General features: G+C 54.7%; 1 protein-coding gene across 1 annotated transcript in view; it reads left to right on the forward strand.

Annotated features, from left to right (window-relative positions):
* Nucleotides 1-4,260: 4,260 nt before the first annotated feature.
* Nucleotides 4,261-22,582, forward strand: part of IGSF9B (immunoglobulin superfamily member 9B) — a 38,092-nt gene continuing 19,770 nt past the window's right edge. Inside the window, exons 1-14 of the mRNA XM_021696236.1 lie at nt 4,261-4,265; nt 4,347-4,399; nt 5,837-5,896; nt 7,114-7,311; nt 9,055-9,201; nt 14,120-14,271; nt 14,544-14,661; nt 15,966-16,107; nt 16,427-16,572; nt 19,129-19,271; nt 19,589-19,729; nt 19,813-19,929; nt 20,210-20,360; nt 21,465-21,576. Coding sequence (XP_021551911.1) covers nt 4,261-4,265; nt 4,347-4,399; nt 5,837-5,896; nt 7,114-7,311; nt 9,055-9,201; nt 14,120-14,271; nt 14,544-14,661; nt 15,966-16,107; nt 16,427-16,572; nt 19,129-19,271; nt 19,589-19,729; nt 19,813-19,929; nt 20,210-20,360; nt 21,465-21,576 — 1,685 coding nt within the window. The remainder of the gene's footprint in view (nt 4,266-4,346; nt 4,400-5,836; nt 5,897-7,113; nt 7,312-9,054; nt 9,202-14,119; nt 14,272-14,543; nt 14,662-15,965; nt 16,108-16,426; nt 16,573-19,128; nt 19,272-19,588; nt 19,730-19,812; nt 19,930-20,209; nt 20,361-21,464; nt 21,577-22,582) is intronic.

Below are 22,582 nucleotides of genomic sequence, written 5' to 3' on the forward strand. Positions count from 1 at the left end.
TGTGCCACATCCCTGTATAAGTGTGCATGTTTGTGTGTATACATGCCTGTGCTTATATGTGTGTGCATGCATGTGTGTGCACATACCCGTATGTGTGTGCTCACGCACTTGTGTGTTTGCATGCACGTGTATAGCATGCAGCAGGACAGGGGGACAGTTAGGCTCCAGGCATGACGTGGGGAGTGAGACTAAGAGCAGATACCTTACTTTCCTCATCCCCTGCTCTGCACCAGAGTCTAGGAAGCCCAGAAGTTTTCGAAGTTGGAGGCTCAGCCCCAGGGCTGGATTGAAAGATGCCGGAGGTCCCTGAGAGGAAGCCTAGATGGAGGGAGGGACAAAGCCAGGCAGAGCTCCAGGGGACACAGAAAATGGGCCTGTCTTGCTACAGGGGGCTCTGGTATCAGTTTCCTGTTAACACAGTGCTCTCTAGAATAGAGAAGGGGCTGGGTCCCGGGGAGATGGGAGAGGGAGCTGGAGCTGCAGAGGCAGCTGGTAGCCTGGCCCCCTCAGGGGCACTGCCCACGGGTGCCAGCTTGGTCTGCCCAAGGCAGCTGACCTATTTTTCTTAGGAATCTTTCTGCTTTTCTGTTCTCTCTTGCGTGAATAAGCAGGAGACTGGTGAGCAGAGACAGGGCCTCCATAAGGGTTTTGGAGAACAATTCCACGTGAGCCAAAGCTTTGAGGGAGGTGCCAGCCAGCCTAACGGTCCTTCTGAGAAGAGAGGGGACCGGGACAGTCCCCTCAGCCTGTCATCGTATCCCCAGTGCCCTTACTTCCCTCCTGGTCACGGTCACCCACCGAGAAGGTCTGAGGCAGATAGCTTGCACCCAGGCTCGCCTTCACAAATTATATGAGGTGAGCCACTGTCCTCATTTTCTGGCTTCAGAGTAGGGAATGCTGGTGCTTCACTGTGAGTAAATATGGGGCTTCGATTTCCTACTTCCTTATCTTGTCTTACCCTAGGAGAGGAGGGTGGCCTGGTGCAGGCAGAGCCCACGGTGCCCTCACCTGGCTGGGCCTGCCTGCCTGCCGGCTCTGGAGGACCCGCGTGCAATTGGCCACGCGTGAGTGTGCAGGGTGCAGGCCTCCACCATGTGGCGGGGCTGTGGGGGTGGGGTGTAGCTTTGCCTTTCTGCTGAGGAGCCATTAAAGGAGCAGAGCGGAGCTTGAATTACTGACTGCTTCCTGTCAGTGGCTCGTGGGGAAAAGGCTCTTGGAAATACAATCTAGCTGAGAGCAAATTAAGGTTGCTAATAGCATCGCTGCCTCGGGGGCCGCTGAGGGGAGCCCAGCCAAGAGGGTTAGGAAGGAGAGGCACCCACAGGAGGAAGGAGGCCTGCAGTTCCTGCCCCTCCCCCCCAGTGCCTTGCTGTTTGGAAGATGGAGGCTTTCCTGGCTAGGGCCTGTCTGGGCTCACCTGACCTCTGACTTTCCACCCTGAGAGGTTTGATGGGGAATGGGGGCCGGAAGGGCTGTGAGGACACTGATGGGGAGACCATGGAAGGTGGGGACTTTTCTGTGAGCCTGCCTAGGCTGGGTGTGGGGGCCCTTGCTGAAGGCAGAATGATGGCCAGGTGACCGATAGCCACCTGCCTTCAGGAAAGAACAAGGACATGACCAGATGTTTTGGTCCTGTGTCCATCTCACACTTGTAGAGTGTTCTTTGCTCGGGGCAGTAGGGAGTCTGTCCTCTGCCTTCCTCAGGCCATCCCTCTGGGTGCGTACTGCTGAGGGAGGCTCCCTGGGAGCCCGAGTCCCCGGCTTCCTGGAATCTCCTGGAGCCTCCTGGCTTGTTGGGGAGGAGTGATCAGGGGACTATTGGGGGCTGTGCCTTTTTTGGACTCAGCAGGGATTATTTTTAGGCTAGCAGATGGAGGTGGCGGTGGCTGTCGCTGGTATTATTAGACAACAGGCCTGTGGTTTGGGAGTCTGGTGCCCAGAGGAGGAGGGGGCGGGGGACAAGGAGGAGGAGGAGGAGGAAGAACAAGAACAGGAGGCTCCAGTAAGGACTTGTACTCATGAATGATGGAGGCTGGTGCTCACCCCGTGGTCTTTCCTTACCGCAACCACTGCCAGACCTACCCAGAGGCTGCAGAGTGATGCTGAACCCAGAGTCAGTCACAGACCACCAGCTGCATCCCGCCGCAGGCCCACCGTGTCTTCCTTCTCTGTGGAGGCCTGAGCAGAGCATGCAATGGGGAGGGACTGCCCTCTGACTCAGGGAGGAAAGGGCAGGGTGCTGAGTCTGGGGTGCCGAACAGGAGGGGTCTTCGTGCCTGGGCCTGTGGCCTGGCAGGATGCTGTCTGTGAGTGTGGGCAAAGATGAGACATGGCAGCTGGAGCCTGACTACCCCACCTGTCCCTGAGTCACTGCTGAGCCAGGTCGCCTCCCAGTTTGCTCATTTGTGAAAATGAGCCGGTAGTACTTCCGTCAGGTGGGCACTGTGAGCATTAGAGGAAATTTGTGTTACATGCCCGCCCGGCCCAGAGCCTGCTATGTGGTAGGTACTCAGAGGAAGTTATGTTGCCTGACAGCCAAAGTGCCCCCTGGTCTGGCTCTTAGACTTCTCAGGCATTTAGAGTGTCTCTCATTATCAGGGACCCTCCCTCCTCCAGCCCTGCCCTGCTGGAAGAGCCCCCGGCTGTGAGTGTCGGGCACAGGGTTTGTGCCAGGGCCTGCCTCCTCATGGTTCTATGCCCACAAGGGATCCAGCGGCAGTCTGGACTTGGCTGCCCACTGGGCACCACCTGGCATAGAGAACAGGGGATTTGTACTCTGTGGGCTTCCCAAAATGTCAGCCAGACAGCAGGGGCTACCTCGTCCTCTGTCCTTCTTTGCTCTCCTGCTTTCTCTTCCCTATCCCAATAAAACAACTCCAGAGTGGGCTGGGCAGAGCCCCAAAATGCAGATTCACTCTGCTCAGGGGACTGCTGTTTCCTGCCTCCTCTAAAACGGGTATGTGGAATCCAGGGCACCTCAGGCCTCCTACCGCCCTCACCCCTGCAGATGCTAGTTTCCCCTTTGAGGTTGGAGCCTCATCTCTTGGGGCTGCTGTAGGCTTGTTTGGTGGGGAAGGGGCCTGGGGGTGTCACCCCCTCTTGCAGCCCCTCCTCACCCAGGTCACTATCCGTGCTTCCCTTCCCCTCCCTCCCTGCCCTGTTTTCCCTCACTCTCCCTCCCTCCTTCTTGCTCCCTTCAGAACCAGTGGGCAGTTGACCCAGTCAGCCCTGCTGGGGAGAAGCCCACTCGCTCCCCGAAGGAATCGCTTCCATTCTGTCCCCCTCCTGGTTCTAGGGTCCTTTGAAGGCCTGTGTCTCTGTGTCCCCTGTGCCCCAGAGTTCTCTCTCCTACCCTGGACTGGGCTCTGCCTGTGTCTGGTGCGCACTGTGCCCGTCCCTGCCTCTCTCTCCTTCCTGGTTTCTTAAGTTTCTTTCACTCTTTGATTTGGGTTTGGTGTCCTCTTGGGTTAGAGTTTATCTCTCTCTCCTCCATCAAGCCCCTCTTCCCTTTTTACTGCCAGCTTGTTTACTTTTTCTTTCTTGCTTCGAGCTTTTCTGGGCAAAGTGTTTCATTAGATGTGCTTTGGCTCAGAAAGGATCAGGCTTAGGAAGAAGTGCGTATAGGTGACGAGTGAGAGTGCTGTGTGTGTGTGTGTGTGTGTGTGTTGAGGAGTTGAGGAAGCTGATAAATATTTTAGGGTTCAGGGATGCCTGGGTGGCTCAGTCCGTTAAGCATCTGCCTTCGGCTCAGGTCATGATCCCAGGGTCCTGGGGTCCTGGGGTCCTGGGGTCGATCATCGAGGGCTCTCTGCTCAGCGGGGAGCCTGCTTCCCCCCTCCCTCTGCTGCTCCTCTTGCTTGTGCTCTCACTCTTGCTCTTTCTCTCTCTCTCAAATAAATAAATAAAATCTTAAAAAAATATTTTAGGGTTCAGAAAACCAGGAGGGTTGGACCGAGTGCAGAGGCGGGGGCAGGAGCTCCCACCCCTCTGCTTTCTTCTTGGGAAACACCATCTCTTTTTGCCTTGCTTAGAATCCTTGGGATGCTTCTCTCACTGAGTCCCCTCTCCTTCTGCTTGTCCTTGGTTGAAAGGGTCCTTATGCTGAGAGGAGGGGTGGGGCCTAACTGGCTGGGGTTGGGGGGGGGCTGGCCTTGGGTTGCGTGCTCAGTCCTGAGCCCAGGGGCCAGCTAGGGGGTGGGGCTGGGAACCTGGAGCCAGCGCCAGTGCCGGGGGAGGTGTGAAAGAGACTGCCTCATTGCCATGCGGTGAGAATGAGGCAGCCCTGAGCAGCAGGCACTGTGGGGACCCATTTCAGAGCCGACCCACCCCCTGGCATTGCCCCCCAGAGCCCTCAACCCTGGTAGGCGGGGAGCTACAGAGCCGAGCTTCACTGCCAAAGGTGGGCAACCGCCTGCTCAGCAGTGCTGGCCATTTCCTCAGACCCTCTTCCTCTTGCCTTAGGCTTTAGGGTAAAGCCCTGGGAAGGAGCCCCCTTCTGTGGACAGCCTCTGTCCCCCACACCTGGTAACCAGGCCCTGGAATAACTCCTTCCTCTTCCCCTAGGCTCCTGTATTTCTCTTTTCACCTCCCGGAAAGTCTGTGCAATGCACACTCACATATACACGCACACAGTCACATACACACATATACACACTCACACAGGCACACACACATTCCCCCATGAACACACACCCATGTCCTTCTGCTAAGAGCTACACATATGCACACATGCACATACACTCATACACACTCATACATCCTTTTGCCATGAGCTGCTCTCATGCACACAGACTCTCACATGCATACACATGTTGCTCCCCCTGCTCACTCCTGGTGCCCGCTGTTTGCCCATTCTTTCTGGGTCCAGGATCAGCCTTTGTGCTCCTGGAGGCTGGGAGGCAGGCTCTTTGCCTATCTGGGTGCCCCTGGGGTTGTGGGGGAGGGGCCTGCTGCAGCTAAGCCCTCTCCTTGCTTTCCCTGAGGGGTCGGAATTCAAACCTAGCCTGAAGCAAGGTTGGGGGTGGGGGGATTGGGAAACCTGCTGGGGCCTCAAGCAGGTGAGTGCAACACTCTGCTCTGCTCCAAAAATACTCTGTGATCTTAGCTCTTTCTCTAGAAAACAGTGATGTCACCAGTAGCCAATCAGCTTCTAGAAGAGCTTGCCTCCTCCTCCTTCCGCAACTTAGGGAGGAGAGGGAGAGGGGGATGGGGAGGGAGAGAAGGAGAGACACAGAGATGAGCAGACAACGTGTAGGCAGACATGGAGAGAGATGCAAACACAGAAACGTAAGCACACAGAGGTCCCTCCACACAGAAAAGCAGGGAGAACCTCTTCCTGGTGTATAGGCGAAAGGAAATCCACACATATCCCCCAATACACACACAAAGACATACATACTGATAGAGACATGAAACTGAGAAAGACAAGTAGAAGCATTCATATAGAGTGGGAGCTAAAGAGGAAAAGACAGAGACACAGAGACTTGAAGAGAGACAGAGCGGCACAGAGAGACATGGAGAAGGAGTAGGAGAGGGAGACTTCTGTCTCAGAGCCAGAGAGACAGAGGAAGAGTCAGAGAGACCGACATAAGAGTCTAGAGACCTCTAGAAGGAGCCAGAGATGCAGAGACATGAAGGAAAGACAGAGACGAGAGAAGGAGACAGGCAGGAGCACACAGGGGTCAGAGGTGCAGTAAGAGTCAGATGCAGAGGTACCATGACAGTAGGCAGACAGACAGATGTACAGAGGGACAGATGGACAGACGGATGCCATTCTTCTGGGTATCCTTTCTGTGGGGGGAGGGCCCATCAGCTCTTGGCTTTGTGCCTCTCACAGAGCAGCTGCTGTCCTTGGTGCTGCCTGGAGGGGCCCAGCCGGGACTGCGAAAGGAGGCGAGTTTGGATGGGGCGAGCTGTGGTCTAGTCCGGAGTCCTGTTGGGTAGTGTGGGGGAAGGCAGGAGGGAGAGGCTTCTCCAGGCTGTCCCTTTCACTGGGAAACAAGCTGGACAAGGTGACTTTGTGGGCACGGAGTCGTCGTGTGGGAGGGAGCAGTTTCAGGCTGAAGGTGGGGGCAGCATGCCTCCTGTAGGGGCTTGGGAGCAGGCTGCCAGGCGAGAGAAGCAGTGCCTGAGTTAACCTGTCCTCTGTGTCCTCCAGCTTGGGGGTGGGGGTGGGTCTCTCTCCACTTTGCCTTCCCAGTGCCAAGAGGATGCGTGCACCCTATCCAGATGTGTGTTTTATCATCTGCCAAAGTTGGGGTGATTTCCCCAGTCCCAGGGGTCCGACTCTGTCCCCAGCATCCTGCTTTCCTAATGGTGATGTCTGGGGCTTGGAAATTGGAGGGCTGGAGACCCCTCCTGCTCCCCTCTCTGCAGCAGGCGCAGTGGGCAAGGGAGGAGGGGCCTGGAGAGGCCGGTCAGGCCTGTGGGGTTTTCCCTCTAGTGTTGCCATGAGCAGCCTCTGCTCAGCTTGTTAGGGATTCCCCTGCTCCTGTATGGAGTACTCTTGTTTTGTGCTGCGAACATCAGGCTGAGCTAGGGGTGGGGCGTAGGAGGAGGCTGTCTCTGCGGCTCCTACCAGGCTCTGGTGGGAAGCATCCTGCACAGGAAGAGATTCCATATTTATACTCTCAGCTACAGCAGGCCCCTGTAGCCCAGGCTGCAGGTCTCCACAGTGAGGCTGAGGCCCCTCTACTTTCTCAGTAGCCAGACCCCTTGTAACTGTTTGGGGGGGGTACAGTGGGGGCGGACATGATCATGGCTGTGCTTTTTGGATTGGGGAGGGAAGGTTTGGCTTGCAGGACTGGAAAGAACTGCTTCCCTCTCTTCTTCCCCGCTTCTTCCCCGTCTCAGGTTCATGGATACCTGGGACCCCCAGGGCCGTGGGAGGTATGAACAGGGAGGGGGAGAAGGGGGTTCAGGGTGCATTGGGGACCCTCTGGGGAGTGACTGAGCTTTTCAGGAGGAGGGCTGGGGTGGGCAGCTGGCCTTGGGGAGGGGGGTGGGGGATGGAGGTCCTTGGACACGGATGGGCAGGGGGCTGCCTCTTGGGCTGAAAGGGCAAGATCTCCTTGTCACCCCCCTTTGTGCATCCCAACTTTGCTGACCCACTAGCTGCCCACGGCCTGAGAGAGGAGCCCGAGTTTGTGACCGCAAGAGCCGGTGAGGCTGTGGTCCTGCGATGCGACGTGATTCATCCGGTGACGGGACAGCCCCCGCCCTATGTCGTGGAGTGGTTCAAGTTTGGGGTACCCATCCCTATCTTCATCAAGTTTGGCTACTATCCACCCCATGTGGACCCTGAGTATGCAGGTAAGGTCTGGGCTGCAGGGGGCTCCCCCCACCCCACCCTGCCATTTCCTCTCCTGGTTTTGGCATGGCTGGCCTTTTCCTCTCTCAGTGGTCATGGTCACTGTTCCTCCAGCCTTTCTCTCTATTGCTGCTTATCTTTTTCTGACTGGTCTGTTATCTGTTCTCCATAGTCTCTGCCTCTTTCCTCCCATCCTTTGGACTTTGGTAGGTTTTAATTAAGTGGTGGGGAGGAGAGGGATGAGGTGGCGCCGACACAGAGCATCATGGCACAGCTGGGGATGTGCAGGGGCAGAGGCAGAGTAAGGACAAGGAAGCCTAGAGAGCCCACTGTGCAGGACAGCAGGGCTGCACTGGAGGGCAGCTCTGTGCAGGAAGAAGCTGAGTCAGAGCCCTGCTGCCCTTGGCCCGGCGTGTGCTCGTGGCCGCTGTGGAGTCGGCTCTGTCTGCCTTGGCCCACTCCCTCCCTCTGGCTCTGAAGTTGGGGCCTCATCCCATCCCTGAGCGGAGGCAGACGTCTGGGGCTAGTTCATTCCATGGCGGTGGGCACCTGCTTTCTGCCTCCTCTGCCACTCCGGCCTCCCTTCCCTGGGCCCCCGGGTGTCTTGCTTTGCAGTTGCTCCTGTCAGCAGGGGCCTCGCTGTGTGTCACTGCCATGCCTACCCGCCAGCCGGCCAGGGAGGAGAGCGTGGGGCGTGCATCAGGGTGCATATGTGAATGGGAGTGTGAGTGTGTGTGTGTGCATGAGTGCATGTGTGTGCTGGGGTTTTAAAGGAAGACAGGAAGCTGGCAGACCTTGCTTTTATCTTTACTTCTGACTCCTGAGGTCTGAATTGCATTTCTCCCAGAAAGCTTCCATTTCTCTCTCTCTCCCTCTTGGGCCTATCTCTCACTCTCTTTTTGGCCGTGGTTGGTTTTGACATTCTGGTTTTTAGGCAGATTGTCAGTGTTGAGACAAGGATGAAAACAGACACTGGAGAAGTGGTGGGCTGAGGTGGTGGGTGAGGGAAGGGTGGGCCCTGAGGGCTGCTCCTTATCCTGGACTCCCATTCTGCTTGCCTCCTGCTGCATCTCTTACCTTCTCATTTCCATGAGTGAGACAAAGATGGCCTCCTAAAGGGGAAGAGGATGGAATTAAGGAGGGTAGCTGGGGGGTCTCTGCTCTGCCTGCCAGCCCTATCCTCATTCTTGGGCTTACAGGACCTGGTGTCTCCCACCACTCTGGTCCCTGCGTGCCCTCCCTCTGCTTTACCATAGGGAAGCCAGGCAGAGAGGTGCTAGGGGTGCGGACCCAGGTGGGAGAGGGATGTCACTCAGCCTGAACTGAGGTTCAGGGGCCTGCCCTAGAGTCCCCTACCTCACCTTCTTCTGTTTGCACCTTTTTCCCTCCCTTGCTACCTCCCACTCTCTTTATTCAACTCTGCATCCCCCGTGCCCTTCCTTTGTCCCAAGAGACCTGCAAAAGGACAGGAGTATTCCGAGGGACTGCAGCTCTTCCCAGTGCCAAACCCGGAATTACAGTTGCAGCTGGGTGGGGCCAACTGAGGCTGGGAGAATGTCTCTGTGGCCAGGCTGCGTGCCTTTCCCTTTGCCACCTGCTGCCTGGGGTTGGTGCCAAATGTAATTTTGAGGCCCTGACATGGGAAATGGTTGGAATGTTACAATGGGTCCTCTGCCTTTGGCGGTCGTGTGCTGCTAGCCTCGCCCTGATGGCCTCCTGGGCTTTTGTCCACTCTCTTCCTGCAGGCCGGGCAAGTCTTCATGATAAAGCATCCCTGCGGCTGGAGCAGGTTCGCTCTGAGGATCAGGGCTGGTATGAGTGCAAAGTGCTCATGCTGGACCAGCAGTATGACACCTTTCACAATGGCAGCTGGGTCCATCTTACCATCAACGGTGCGTATGGGCCTCATTCCTGGGGATGGGTGGGTGGGGGGCGACCTGGAAGTCTACACTCTGAGGACCTGCTTTAGGGGAAGCCTCTTTCCTGACTGTACCCTATCCGTGCGCCAAATCTCTGCTGCAAGGACGAGTCAGCAGGGCTGGGCCCCATTGAGTTAGCAGCTCCCACCTCCTGCTTGCCCTCAGCTGTCTCCCTAGAGCCTCTGGGGTCAGTGGAGGTGCATGGGAGAAGCAGCACGAGGTGGGGTTTGCTGTGGGTGTTGGCGTCAGAGTTCCTTAGAGGGTGGTCGGAATCTGGTTCTTGAAACCAGAGGGTTAAGGCTTTGTGGAAGCCAAATTTGTAACTGCTGACACCATTTCTCAACCTTGGGAAGACCCTGCTAGCCCAGGAAATGCCTTCCTACACTAGTGGGATTCCTGGAGTCCCACCATGACAGTTTTCCTTTTTAGGTTAATATTTTGGTTCCTTGTTAAATATGTTCATTTGAGTGACATGCAGTGAGGGTCTGTTGTGTGCTTTGCCTGCACCAGGTGATAGGAAAACAGTGGTGACGAAGTCCAGACACTGTCCCTGCTTGTACTGGGTTTACTGTCCAAGGAAATGTAAGAATCCTGTGAAGAGTAACCATTTTAATGGCTGTCAGGTGTTTATAGCTCTCATGAAGTGAATTGTGCTGTGTGTTGATGCTTTTCAAGTGTTTGCAGAGGCCACATGTGAGCTGGCCCAGTTCCCAGTGCTGGTGTAGGCTGGGGGCCTGGGTCTGAGGCTGTGACCACACCAGGCACTGGGCCTTCTGTGTGTCCGCAGATGGAGAGTCTCTCTTGTGTCCCTGGGAGTCCTTACTTGGGAGGAGATACTCTGGAGGAGCCAGGAGAAGCTGGAACCGTGGAGAAAAATCTGGAGAAGTGGCATATATGCTTTGGATGTGCCACACACAGCTTGGGTCCTTATGGTTTTGATGTCTGTGACTATAGATGCTGTGGGTGGGAGAGAGAAATTGATGTTCCTGGCTTGGAAGCTTCTGATGGTATTGATCTGCTCTGAAGGATGGCTCTGTCTGCCATGCCTTGTGGGGTTGGGTCATTCCTCCCACTGGGGTCAGGCCATGCTCTGTGGCTTGAGACCTCTCCAGGGTCCTGAAAGAACAGGCTATTTTAGCCAGGGCACTGATATCTTAGCCATTGTGGTCCTAGAACCGTGTTGGTCCACACTGCCCAACCCATTCGATGCAGTTGGCTCCTGTCAGTCAGCCCCAAGAGACTGATTGGAGGCTTATTTTAAGTCTTGGGTGGGCTGTCCCCACCACACAGCAAGCTTTTGAGTCACCTCCTTTTGATGACAGCTGTTGTGTGTGCCCAGAACGAAAACTCGTCTTAATATTAGCCCAAGCAAAACATAATTAGGAAGGTAAATTGGCTGCTAAAAGCTTCACTGACTGAACACTGAGCCAAGAGTCCCCATGTTGCTTTCTGTGTCTCCTTTGCCCTTCCAAAGCCGGGCTGAAATCTCCACCCACTTTTCTTTCATGTCATCCTGGCAGTGTCCATTTGGCTACCTGAGACATCGGGTGCTCAGTAGGTGCTCACATGACAGGAAAGTAGAATTTAGTTAAGAATTGTGTGTTCTGTTACGTCCCTGTGTGCATGAGTGGGAGTTGATTCTTTGAGAATTCCTAATTGCTCAGAGTGGAATGAGCGTGGGACAAGACCTGAGAAGGTTTGGTTTATTTCACGAACCCACTGCATTCATTTCATGAATCCGATAGCTGTAGGATCCCGGGTAAGTCTCTGAGCATCAACTTCCAGTGCCTGTTTGCAGAGGTGTTGTGAGGATCAGATGAAATGCTGTGTGAGAAAGCGTCTTGCATAGTGTCTGGAACGTTAATTACATGTGGGTCAGCTGCTGGCCATCCTCTTTCTCAAGAGAGAAGAAAGATGAAATCAGATGAGCATGTAGTGGGAGGGAGGCAGTGACACAGGAAGGTCCTCAGACTGGAAGATGCAGAGGACCGTGGTAGTTTGAAAGTCCTTGTCAATTCACAACACATCTCGAATCCTGGCCTTTAGTATTTATATGAGTAACCTGTATACCCTGGGCCTGGAGATCAGGCTGGAGTGCTCCTTGTAAATCTTATAAGTAAAGGGAAGTAACACACACATACACACACACGCACACACATTTTGAATGTTTTCTCTGTGGCAGGCTCTGGAGACATAGCAGTGGACCCAACCCAGACCTGGCTCTTAAGGAGACTTCCAGAGGCAGTAAGCCCAGGGACAATTGCAGTATGGGCTTTGGGAGAACAAAGGAGGGAGAGCTTCTCTGAGGGAGTGACTCCTGTGCAGAGACCTGACTAGGGAGTTAGCCAGGTGCAGGGGTGGGAGGTGCGGAAGGGTATTCCAGGCAGAGGGAACAGCATGCCTGGAAGCCTAGAGGAAGGAGAGTCAGTGCGTTCAGGGAGGGTGGGCAGGTTGCTCATAGGGAGGTGTTGGGCAGGAAAAGCTAAGAATTGCTTCCCTCTCTGCCCCAGGCTTCAGAACCAGGGTTTACCATAGAATACTTTGCCCTTACCAAGGAGCCTTCCTCCCAAATGGGGAGAAAAGAACAGACACCTTTCAAGGTGAGAGAGCTCTCTCCCTTTATTCCCCTCCTCCCTTCATCCCGAGTTCTGAGGTTCCTTCCAGCATAAATATTTCCATTATGGAAGGAAAGAGTCTAGAGAGAGTGCCAACATTCCATTGCTTCCAAACTAGAATGTTTAGTGTCAGGCATTTTCTGACAGATTTCACCTTTGGAAAATGAAAGGCCAGTGAAAAATTAGAATTACAAATGGTCTCATTCTCCTGCTGTGTTTTCCTGAGACCAGTTGGGTGGAAACAAACCCAATTATTCCTTTATCACATATAAAAGACCCAAAAAACCCAAGCCAAGTCTTGCTTTAGGTTAGTGAATTATTTGGAGGAGAGGCCAGCCTATTTCTAACCTGCACTATTAATTATAGGGCACTTGTAAAAAAGAATTAAGCCTGGAAATGTAGCTGGCAAGCTAACACCTAATTCTGTAAATAATCGAAAGGCAAACCATTATTTTCCTGAAAACTAGAGATTGTTCAAAGTACTTTCCTGATTAGCACCTAAATAATAAAGTAATTATGTAATTAGTAATTAATTTGTCACTTCAGCACGTAATTTAATTTATTATCTTTTCTTTTAAGCTTGACACCAGAGGTAATAGAGGCTGAGGTTGTATTAGCTGCGTTTCAAGGGGCAGGTTTGGCAAGATGGGCTCTGTTGGAGATGAACACACATTCCATTTCAGAAGCTGGGATTTCAGAATCCCTGTATAAGGATTTGGGATGGTTTTTGCCATCACTTTTATTGCATTAGATGTTGGATGAGGATTGACATGCTTGAAGGTGTCCATTGTGTGTGTTTCATGTGTGATGAAGTATGCTTCTTAATTCACTCGGTATTCACCCTTCCAGTGCCCCCTGTGTGCCCACGCTGGGCTAAGGGCATTGGAAATGATTGAGGAAAGTGGTCTTGTCATGATCTTGCTCCTAGGAGGTTTTGTGTGTTTGAATTTGTGTTGGTCTGTAGGTGTGTGTATGTGTGTATACTAAATGCGTTTGTCCATTCGACAGATGTTTGTTGTGTGCTCTGTTACATGCCAGGAACTGTGCAAAAAGCTGGGCATGCAGTGGGATTTGCAGAAAAGATCTTTGTTCTCAGGGAGAGTCAGTGACTGTTGCTTTAAAGAAAATAAAGTGGGCGCCTGGGTGGCTCAGTTGGTTAAACGACTGCCTTCGGCTCAGGTCATGATCCTGGAGTCCCCGGATCGAGTCCCGCATCGGGCTCCCTGCTCGGCAGGGAGTCTGCTTCTCCCTCTGACCCTCCCCCCTCTCATGTGCTCTCTCTCTCTCTCATTCTCTCTGGCTCAAATAAATAAATAAAATCTTTAAAAAAATAAAAAAAAAAAAATAAAAAAATAAAAAAATAAAGAAAATAAAGTGGTCCAAGGGGTTAGAGAATGCTGGAAGTGTTATCTTAGATGGGTTGACCACTTAAGGCAGAGATGGCATTTTAGCAAAGGTTTGCATGAATCAAGGGAGTGAGGTCTGGGTACAGAGAAGACAGCATATGCAAAGGCCCTGGGGTTGGGCGTTCTTGGCCCATTCGAGGAAGACAAAGACGGCCAGGGTGGCTAGAGTACAGTGAAGGGGGTATGTGGTAGCAGATGAGGTTGGCAGAATGAGGGGCAGGCAGGACCAAATCTCAAAGCATTCTGACTGGTTCTCAGGGCAGCGCTGTCTGGAGAGGTGACACCCATCTCAGAGCTTCTCATGGATGCCTCAGAGGTTTCTGGGGAGATGATTATGATAAGAGTAATGGCAAAATAACCAACATTTCGCACATATTTATCTTACAAGATCCCTTTCACAAACGTTATCTCACTTACTCCTCACCTCAATCCTGGAGGGCGCCAGATTTAGATAAAGCCCAGAGAGGCTGAGTGAGAGACCGGGGGATGACGGAGCAGATTGGAGCTGGGGGCAAGTGTGCGCATGCTGTGAGAGAGCCTGCTTGTTTATTGCTCTGTCCTTAGTGCTGAGCATAGTGGCCTCCTTATAGATGCTCAGCAAACGTTTGTTTATTGGGAATTAGCCGAGTATGGTGGGAGAAGTGGAGCATTTGCACCCAGCCAGACTGACTTTGAATTTCAGGTCTCTCCTGCCCCTGTACGACTCATGGGCAGAGGATTTTACCTGTCTGCCCCTTCCTTCGTTTATCCGAGCACCGCGCAGAGGGTTATGTATGAGCACAGCGGGCGTGGTGCCTGGTGCGGGTGGGTGCTGCATGCAGGGCAGCAGACTGGCTAACCCTCCCACCCCCGCCCCGGGTCTCTCTGCAGCTCCTCCCACCTTTACAGAAACACCCCCCCAGTACATTGAGGCCAAGGAGGGTGGCAGTGTTACCATGACCTGCACAGCTTTTGGGAACCCCAAGCCCATTGTCACCTGGCTCAAGGAGGGGACACTCCTAGGTGCTAGTGGGAAATACCAGGTAAGTTTGATTCTCCATTGGAACTGTTGCACTTCTTCCTCCTTGCTCCCCTTCCTTTGCCTCCTCCCTCTCCTCGGTGGCCTCCCACTTCGTATGACTGGTAACACTCTGCTCAGCACGCAGCCTGGCTGGTGTCTGGTTGGAGGGAGATGAAACAGGGAGTGCCTGGCTCCATATTCCCCTAGTGTATGAGCCCCAAGTCCCTCTCCACCTGGGGGTGGCGTTGGTGGGACCCCCGGTGGGTGCTGAGCTCTGTCTCTCCTTGGCCCCAGGTGAGTGATGGCAGCCTGACGGTGACATCGGTCAGTAGGGAGGACAGAGGCGCCTACACCTGTCGTGCATACAGCATCCAGGGAGAGGCTGTCCATACCACTCACCTGCTTGTCCAAGGTAAGAGCAGTTCCTCTCCTTTTCATGCCCTGGACCTTTTGCAGGGACTTCCAGCCCATCTGAGCTGCAGAGGGGTTTGCCCGGGGCATAGTTGGCACAGCTGGGGTGGCTGGAGAGATGGGCAGCCCGTGAGGAGTGGGGTCGGGCTCCTCCCGAGTATTGTGTAGCTCACAGCCAGAGCTCCCATGGTGGCCTGCTGTGGCCATCACGTGGGATGGCGGGAGGCACCATGTTGAGTGGGTTTTGGGTTTCTCTCTCTGTCCAAATAGTGTTCTGCCATGCCTCCATCTTCCCCAGGGGAGGGGACCTCTCTCAGGTTCCCACCCCATTAGTGATGGCGTCAGGAATTCAGTCCAAACCTCAGACGTTTAAACAACACTGAGGGCATTTGGCAGAGCTGGGGTCTGCCTGGTCAGCACTGGGAAATGCCAGTCCGCCCTGCCTGGGACCCCAGAATGCTCCAGAGGGGGCAGCATCTGGGTGGTGGGGTCTCTTTGTGCTGAGCCCAGCCACCTTCTTTGCCTGCCCCCCACTACCGGAGGAACAGCGAGGGCTAGGGGTGGCTGTCTGGGCTGCCAGGGCTGCTGAGACACATGTTCTTTCTGCCTCCTTCTGACTTGGAGTGTTGAGTGGCGGCGGGGGCCAGAGATCCCTCTGCAGCTTGGAGAAGAGCTGCCCTCTCAGCAGAGAGCTGTCTGGAAAGCCAGCGCCAGGGAGGGTTGGGATTTCACGCCCTGGTGACTCTGCTTGCCCCCTGCCTCCTTGCCCCCAATCTGCCCTCTGGACCTCTGGCTGATAAGCAGCACAAGCCCCTTAACTCCTTCAGAGGCCAGATTATTCCTTGCTCTGGATTGAAGAGAGTGGCCTTTGTCCCTCCTGCATGCCCCCTGCTTGGATGGGCAGGAAGGGGTGTGTGTGTGGGGGGGGGCATCAGAAGGCTGGTTTGGGGAGCCAGGATTTATAGAGGCCATGTGTGCATGGACGTGGGGTGCAGGTATACACCAAGAAGGGTGTCTGCAGCGGGCTCCAGGGGCTGGGGCACTGTGGCCACATCCCAGGACCTTTTGCATCTCTGGGACCTGTAAGGAGAGTAAGAAGCTGAGCACTGGCAGCAGCTAGAAGCATCTCTGTGACAGGTGCCCAGGGTATGCTGCTCCCTCGTGGGCCAGTGCTGCCCCCCAGCTCCCTCCCAGAGTTCTGGACACCCCTTCCCGAGGTGTCTCAGACCTTCCTGGGAGGCCCCCCGAGCTGTTGCTCTCCCCTTCCGCACCAGGTAAGGTCATGTTTATTTCCTCTTTCCCCAGGGCCTCCTTTCATAGTTTCCCCTCCTGAGAACATCACTGTCAACATATCCCAGGATGCTCTGCTCACCTGCCGGGCAGAGGCGTATCCCGGCAACCTCACCTACACCTGGTATTGGCAGGATGAGAACGTCTACTTCCAGAAGTGAGCATGCTGTCCTGCCCTCTCAGGGGGATCTCCAGCCACCAGGCCTCCCAGGGGCAAGGCTTTGAGCAGGGGCTGCCACAGGCCGCCCTTGGCCTCTGGGAGCTTGCAAGAGGGGTGGTCTAGCCTGTCCCCTGTGCAAGGCCAGGGTCTGCACGGAGCAGCCTTGAGAGGGGCCAGGAAGGTGAGGAAGTCCGGCTCTCCTTGCCTCATTCGCAGGGTGAGGGGACTCCTTGCTGCCTTGCTCTGCTGTCTCATGGAAGACCCTCTTCCCTACATGCCAACCCCCGCCCCTCCTTGTCTCCTTGTGTGTTTGCAGCGACCTGAAGTTGAGAGTGCGGATCTTGATTGATGGGACCCTGATCATCTTCCGGGTGAAGCCTGAGGATGCGGGGAAGTACACCTGCGTCCCGAGCAACAGCCTGGGGCGCTCCCCCTCTGCCTCAGCGTATTTAACTGTGCAGTGTGAGTAGGGGCGAGGGAGATCCACACATGGTGGGGGTTCCAGAAGACGCAGGCCTTGTTAGCCGGACCGGAGGTTGGAGGACAGCAAGAGACTGAGGGTCATTTGAGGGAATGTGGGCAGAGGAATGACAGGAAGCAGGGACAGCCCAACAGGAGGCCAAGACCTGGACTGGCCAGTCGAAGTGAAGCTAGCACTTGCTGGGCGTCTCCTATGGGCCAAGCATCGCTCCACGTGTTAGCTGATTCATTCCCTCAGCCAAGCTTAGATTGGATTCAAGGATCGGCAGACCTTCTGAGCAGTTGTCCTTGCAGTGAATGCTAGCCAGCACCTCTCTCTGGACCATGAACAAGATGCTCTCTGGTGCTTTATTTCCCTCAGGTATACGAGGGAAGGCAGGTGAAACTGATGCAGGGTTAGATTTCCTGCCAGCTCTATGCCTTCCCCCACTGTGGACGGTTGTGTGGGGTGAGGGGGACAGAGCCCTCTTCTGGGGTGACTTGATCTAGTTCTGCCAACACCTGGCTCCCTCCTGGCTTTCTCCTTGCTCTTCTCTCGGGCTGCCAGAGATCCAAATGGATGAGCCGCTCCTCATGGCAGAACAGCCGAGGGCTTTTGTGCAAGCACAATAATTCAGTTTGCTAATCTTGAATCCGTCAGCATAGTCAATGCTTTCCCACCCCCTGGCAAGCTGATCATTGTGAGAAAGAGAGAGAAGGATGAGTAATGAGGATTAATTTTTTCCTTTTGATTTGTGGATGGCCCTGTCACTCAGACAACAAAGGTGCTGCTTTGTTGCCGTAGGTGACAGGCTCTCCATCACTTGAGGGCTGGTGTGGGAGAGCCTTCTAAGAACAAGCAGAAGAACAGTCGGTGACCCCGGGAGGTGGGGCTGGTCTCCGAAGCCACTCTGCAGAGCTGGGTGTTTGCACTTGTCTCCTGTTGAATGGGCCTCGGGGTGTCAGAGCCAGGCTGGACCTTTGAGCCCTGCTCAGCTGCTAACCTCACATTCTCATCGTTTTCTTCTCGATGCAGTGACTTTGCCAGCAGGGACAAAGGTGACACTTCACCATTTCCACTGTCATCAACTTTAAAGGGCTTTCAGCACGCTACATTAGGAGTCCCGAGTTTTTAAGGGCTCTGAGGCCCAAGAAAAGCGATGTGATGTGACCCAGGACATCAGGCCTGTCCCACCCAGACCTGCAGTAGGAAAAAGCCAGCCAAGAAGCTATTTGCACATGACTTAGCTTGTGCCCCAACCTGTGCTGGATGTGAAGGGGCCGGGGGAAGGGAAAAGTCCACTTGGAGTAGCATCTTGTCTGGCTAGGTCACTTGGGCAAAAAGGTGGCAGTGGCAGAGGGAGAGAGCCAACAGGGGTGGTCTTCAGAAGGATGATGAATCTAATCAGGAGTAAGCCCCCCATCCATGAAGCCGTGGGCCATTTTTCTGCTGAGAGGGGTGTGTGGTTTCCCCGTCTCTCCCCAGTGCCATCACCCACTCCCGCTTGTCCTTTTTTACCTCCTTCTTGCCTTCAAAGAGAATCCGGGGGGTGAGATTTCCAGGTGGGTGAGACAAGGATCTTTATTTCTGCTAAAAAGCAGTGTTCAGAGTATTTCCCATTCATAAACCCTTTGAAAATCTTGGAGGAAAAAAAAAAAAAAACTCTACATACAAAAGTAGGAAGCTATGTCTAAATATATAACTCGGCCTGGTATTTATGTAATGCTGTTCTCTGAAGAGCTCCAAATGCTTAAAAGATACCAGCTCATTCATCCTCACTGCCTCACTGGAAGTTCTGGATCTTTCTCCTTGGTAGCCCTCAGGGGAAATTGGGGGAATCGAAAGTTGATGAGTCACCCACATCACAGGATGTGCCGCTCTTGGTGTTCTCCTGAGAACCTTTCATCCGTTCTGTGGCCAAGGTTCATTCTGCATTCCAACTGCACAGAGGGGAAACTGAGGCTCGGGGTGCCTTGGCAACTAGCACAATAGAGAGGAGAGAAAAGAACCACCGGTGGTCATGCCTCTGAACACCTTATGCATAGAACTGACGTTCTTCTTCTGGCTTAGGATGTGGACCGAGAGCTGCTTGGTGTCCGAGAGAGATTTGGGATAAGGAGCAATTGGTGGAGGGTGTGGTCAAACGTTGACTTCGAGTTGGGAGTCCGGGGGCTGGAGATATGCACGTCGAGAGTCCTTGTTCTGCAGTTCAGTCCATGCGTGGAAGCATTTGAGGAGTGTTATGGGTCGGAGCAGGCTAGAACATGCCTTAGTTCTGGACAGGCAAAAGCCACCTGCAGCCTGCACTGCATTGGGGTGGCCTGGTGTGGCCTCTGGGCTTTGTCCGTCTTGCTCCTCGTGGTGGTCCCGGCACCTGGCACTGTTGTGAGCACTGAGGACACATGGGTGGGTGGGTGTGAATGGCAGTTCCTCGGAGATGGGGTATCTGTATGAGACCCCGGGGGTGTGTGAGGAGTCTTGGCCCCCTGCCCAGATTTCTCACTCCTTGACTTCCCTCATGCCCTTCTTCTCTCTCACCCCACACGACCCCTCTGCAGACCCAGCCCGTGTCCTCAACATGCCCCCTGTCATCTACGTGCCCGTGGGAATTCACGGCTATATCCGATGCCCTGTGGATGCAGAGCCACCGGCCACCGTGGTCAAATGGAACAAGGATGGCCGCCCCCTGCAGGTCGAGAAGGTGCTAGAGAGATGCATGTGGGGGTCACAGTGAGACACACTCTCCTGCCACTGAGGTACTGCCTCTGAGGGTCTGGTTCTCTGCCAGGACTCCTCCACTCCCCATCAGAAAACTCTAGGAACACAGAACTGCTTCCTGTGGGGGTCTGCCGTCTGGTAGAGCTTGCACCATTCTCCCAGGACACTTAGACAGCCCCTGCCCCAGGCTAGCTGGGGCTCTGCCCGGGCCTGCCAGCTCAGGGCTGGCCTGGCGGGGGCCGGGACCGAGCTTCTGCCCCCTGACCATTGCTCCCTGCTCTGCTCTCTGTGCTCTGGCAGAACCTGGGTTGGACCCTGATGGAGGATGGCTCCATTCGGATTGAGGAGGCCACAGAGGAGGCTCTTGGCACTTACACCTGTGTGCCTTACAACACCTTGGGGACCATGGGCCAGTCTGCTCCCGCACGGCTTGTCCTGAAGGTGAGGCCTGGGGCTGAGAGTGGCCCCCGCGGGAGTGGGTACCTGAAACGCTCGACGTCATGGCCTTGCTGTGCTCTCCCTAGGACCCCCCGTATTTTACGGTGCTACCAGGCTGGGAATATAGGCAGGAGGCCGGCCGGGAGCTGCTCATTCCCTGCGCTGCTGCAGGGGACCCTTTCCCTGTCATCACGTGGAAAAAGGTACCTCTGGGTTCTGGAGCTCCTGGGAAGTGTGGCGGATGGGCAAGACCTATAGTGGCTCTGTTCTAACAGGGCCAGGTGCTGAGTAACGGGGCTGACTTCTAGAGTGATGGGTCCTCTGGAAGAGGGGCGGCGGGGGTGCAGGCTGAGTGTGCGGGTTCTGCTCTCTTCCTGTTCTCGGACTTCTGACGTGTTGGTGGCTTCTCTTCTTCCCTGTCGACCTGGTTCCTCCCCTGCCACCCCACTCCTGCCTTCCTCTTTGCCCCCTTGTTTGGCCAAGGTAGGGAAGCCCAGCAGAAGCAAGCACAATGCCCTGCCCAGCGGGAGTCTCCAGTTTCGAGCCCTGAGTAAGGAGGACCACGGGGAGTGGGAGTGCATCGCCACCAACGTGGTCACCAGCATCACTGCCAGTACCCACCTGACCGTCATCGGTACGGGGGCTGTGGGCAGGAGGGCTGTGGTCTGGGTGCTGGGCACTGTCCACCCTTTCTGGGCGTCTTTCCTGAATCAGCCCACCCCTGATCCTGGAGCCTGCCGCGTGTAGCCTTAGCCCTCTATAGACTCTGGGTAAGGGAAGGTGACACGGGGCCTGTCCCGGGGAGATCTTTTTCTGGCAGAATGTACCCAGCAACACTGCCATATAGAAATGGGGCAGGTGCGTGGGCAGGGGCAACTGCTCAGAGGTCTGTGTCTAGGACCTACCAGGGGAGCTGGAAGAACGGAATGAGGGGGACCTGGGAGGGGACCCGGGCACTGAGCTCCATAGGCTGGGCTTGGCATGGAGATTCCTGGCGTTCCCATTTCCTGGGGTGCCAGGCGTTATGTTTCCACTTCTTCTGCCTGAGGTGTGTGTCCCTAAGACCTCAGCTTGTACCTTTGGAGCCTGCCCCTCTGGGGACTGACAGCCAGTCGTAACGTGGCCAGCACTTTGAGCATTTACCACCAGTTTTAGGCTCTGTACCAAGTGGTGCCCCATCATTTATAACCTGTGAGGCGAGAGCTGGTAAGTCCCCAGTGTACATCCATTTGAATCCAAGGCTGGCGTGGATCGCACACCTCACCGAGCATCGCATCGCTAATGAGTGCTGGGTCCAGGACCCGAACCCAAGCTGAAGTTCTTAACAGTTGTGTTGTGCTGCCTCTCACTTTGATGTTCGGGTGGAATATGGCTGTCTCATGAGGCCAGAGAACTTGACAGGACGGGGGCTTTTTGGCTTTGCCTGTGACCTTAAGGGAGAGTGTCTGTTTGCCAGGTGAGCACAGAACTTTAGCCTGGGGTGACGAAGGTTCTGGTTTCCCTTTGGCCATATTCCTGTTGCTCATGCCATGTCTTACTAGAAGGACTGGATGGCACAGGGGGACAGGTTTCCTTCTGCAGCCCTACTGCTCAGGGTGTCCGCCCCTCAGAGCATCCCTGGCCCCTGAGCGCTGCGCTTGGGGCACTGCATTTTGCTACTGTGCAGTGTGCCCCTGTGGGTGTCCAGCTCACTGGACCCAGTTCATTTCAGTCTGAGAGGACTTCACTTGGTCTCCAGGCACCAGCCCCCATGCCCCGGGCAGTGTCCGGGTCCAGGTCTCCATGACAACTGCCAACGTGTCCTGGGAGCCAGGCTATGATGGAGGATTCGAGCAGACATTCTCAGTTTGGTACGGACCTCTGTGAGTCACCCCCGCATGCTTTGCTCTCTGCTTCTCCCTCCCCCAACCCCCGACTTCAGTCAGTCCCTGGGGTGGGTAGACGTTATGAGAAGGATATGGTTCTTCGCCTGCTAGACCTCTAGGCAGTGAGGTGTGTTGATGCAGTGACTAGGTCTTGTGGGGGAGGGGTGTGTCTGTCTGAGGGATTCCGGGCATTCTGCATTCCCAGCCTGGAAGGTTTGGGATGCCAGTTTAGGTTGTTTCCTGAAGTGACCATCACCCTCTGCTGCTCTTGCCCCAGCTTATCTCATGACCCCTTTTTGTGTCCTTGGTTCCTGCTTCTTTTAGGTCCCTCTGTCCTCTGGAGTCTGGAAGAGACTCCTAATCTTCAAGGGCATTGTGAAACAGCCCAGCTGGAAGTGTAGAATCTAATTTCTATTCTATCACCTCCCCAGTGGTTCCAGAAACCGATTTGAAGTGGTGCTTGCCTTCTGGCCTTGTCTTCAGCATCTCTATTTTCTCTAGGACCCTGTGTCTCTATTGTGTTTATATCTCTGCTGTCAATTCGGCCAGATGTAGTGATTTGAGATCTTTGCCTAAGCTTTGGGGTAGGTGAGGGATCTCAAAGATGCACAAATCAGGCTGAGGTCAGGAGGCACAGAAAAGATGGAGAGAGGAGCCATAGCTGACCTCCTTCCCATTCCCCAAAGATTTCTCTTCCCACACATTCCTATCCTGAGCCAGGAACTGGCCACCTGCAGCGTGGGACATCCTTGAGCAGGAAGGATGAGTCCTCCCACTTCCTCCTTTTCAGACCTGCCTCATCTGAGTGTATGCCCGATCAGGCTCAGCCAGAGCCTGGGAAGGAGGAAACATCCCTGCAGAGGACAACTCATGGAGATTCAGGGAGAGCCCTTGATAGACTTCTCAACAGCAAGGGAGGTTGAGAGGAAGCTACCCTCTTTCCCATCATGGTGATTTGTGGATATGTCCTGAATATCCTAGGGGTTTTGAG

The sequence above is a fragment of the Neomonachus schauinslandi genome, chromosome 11, assembly GCF_002201575.2.
Source record: "Neomonachus schauinslandi chromosome 11, ASM220157v2, whole genome shotgun sequence".
Classification (NCBI taxonomy): Eukaryota; Metazoa; Chordata; class Mammalia; order Carnivora; family Phocidae; genus Neomonachus; species Neomonachus schauinslandi.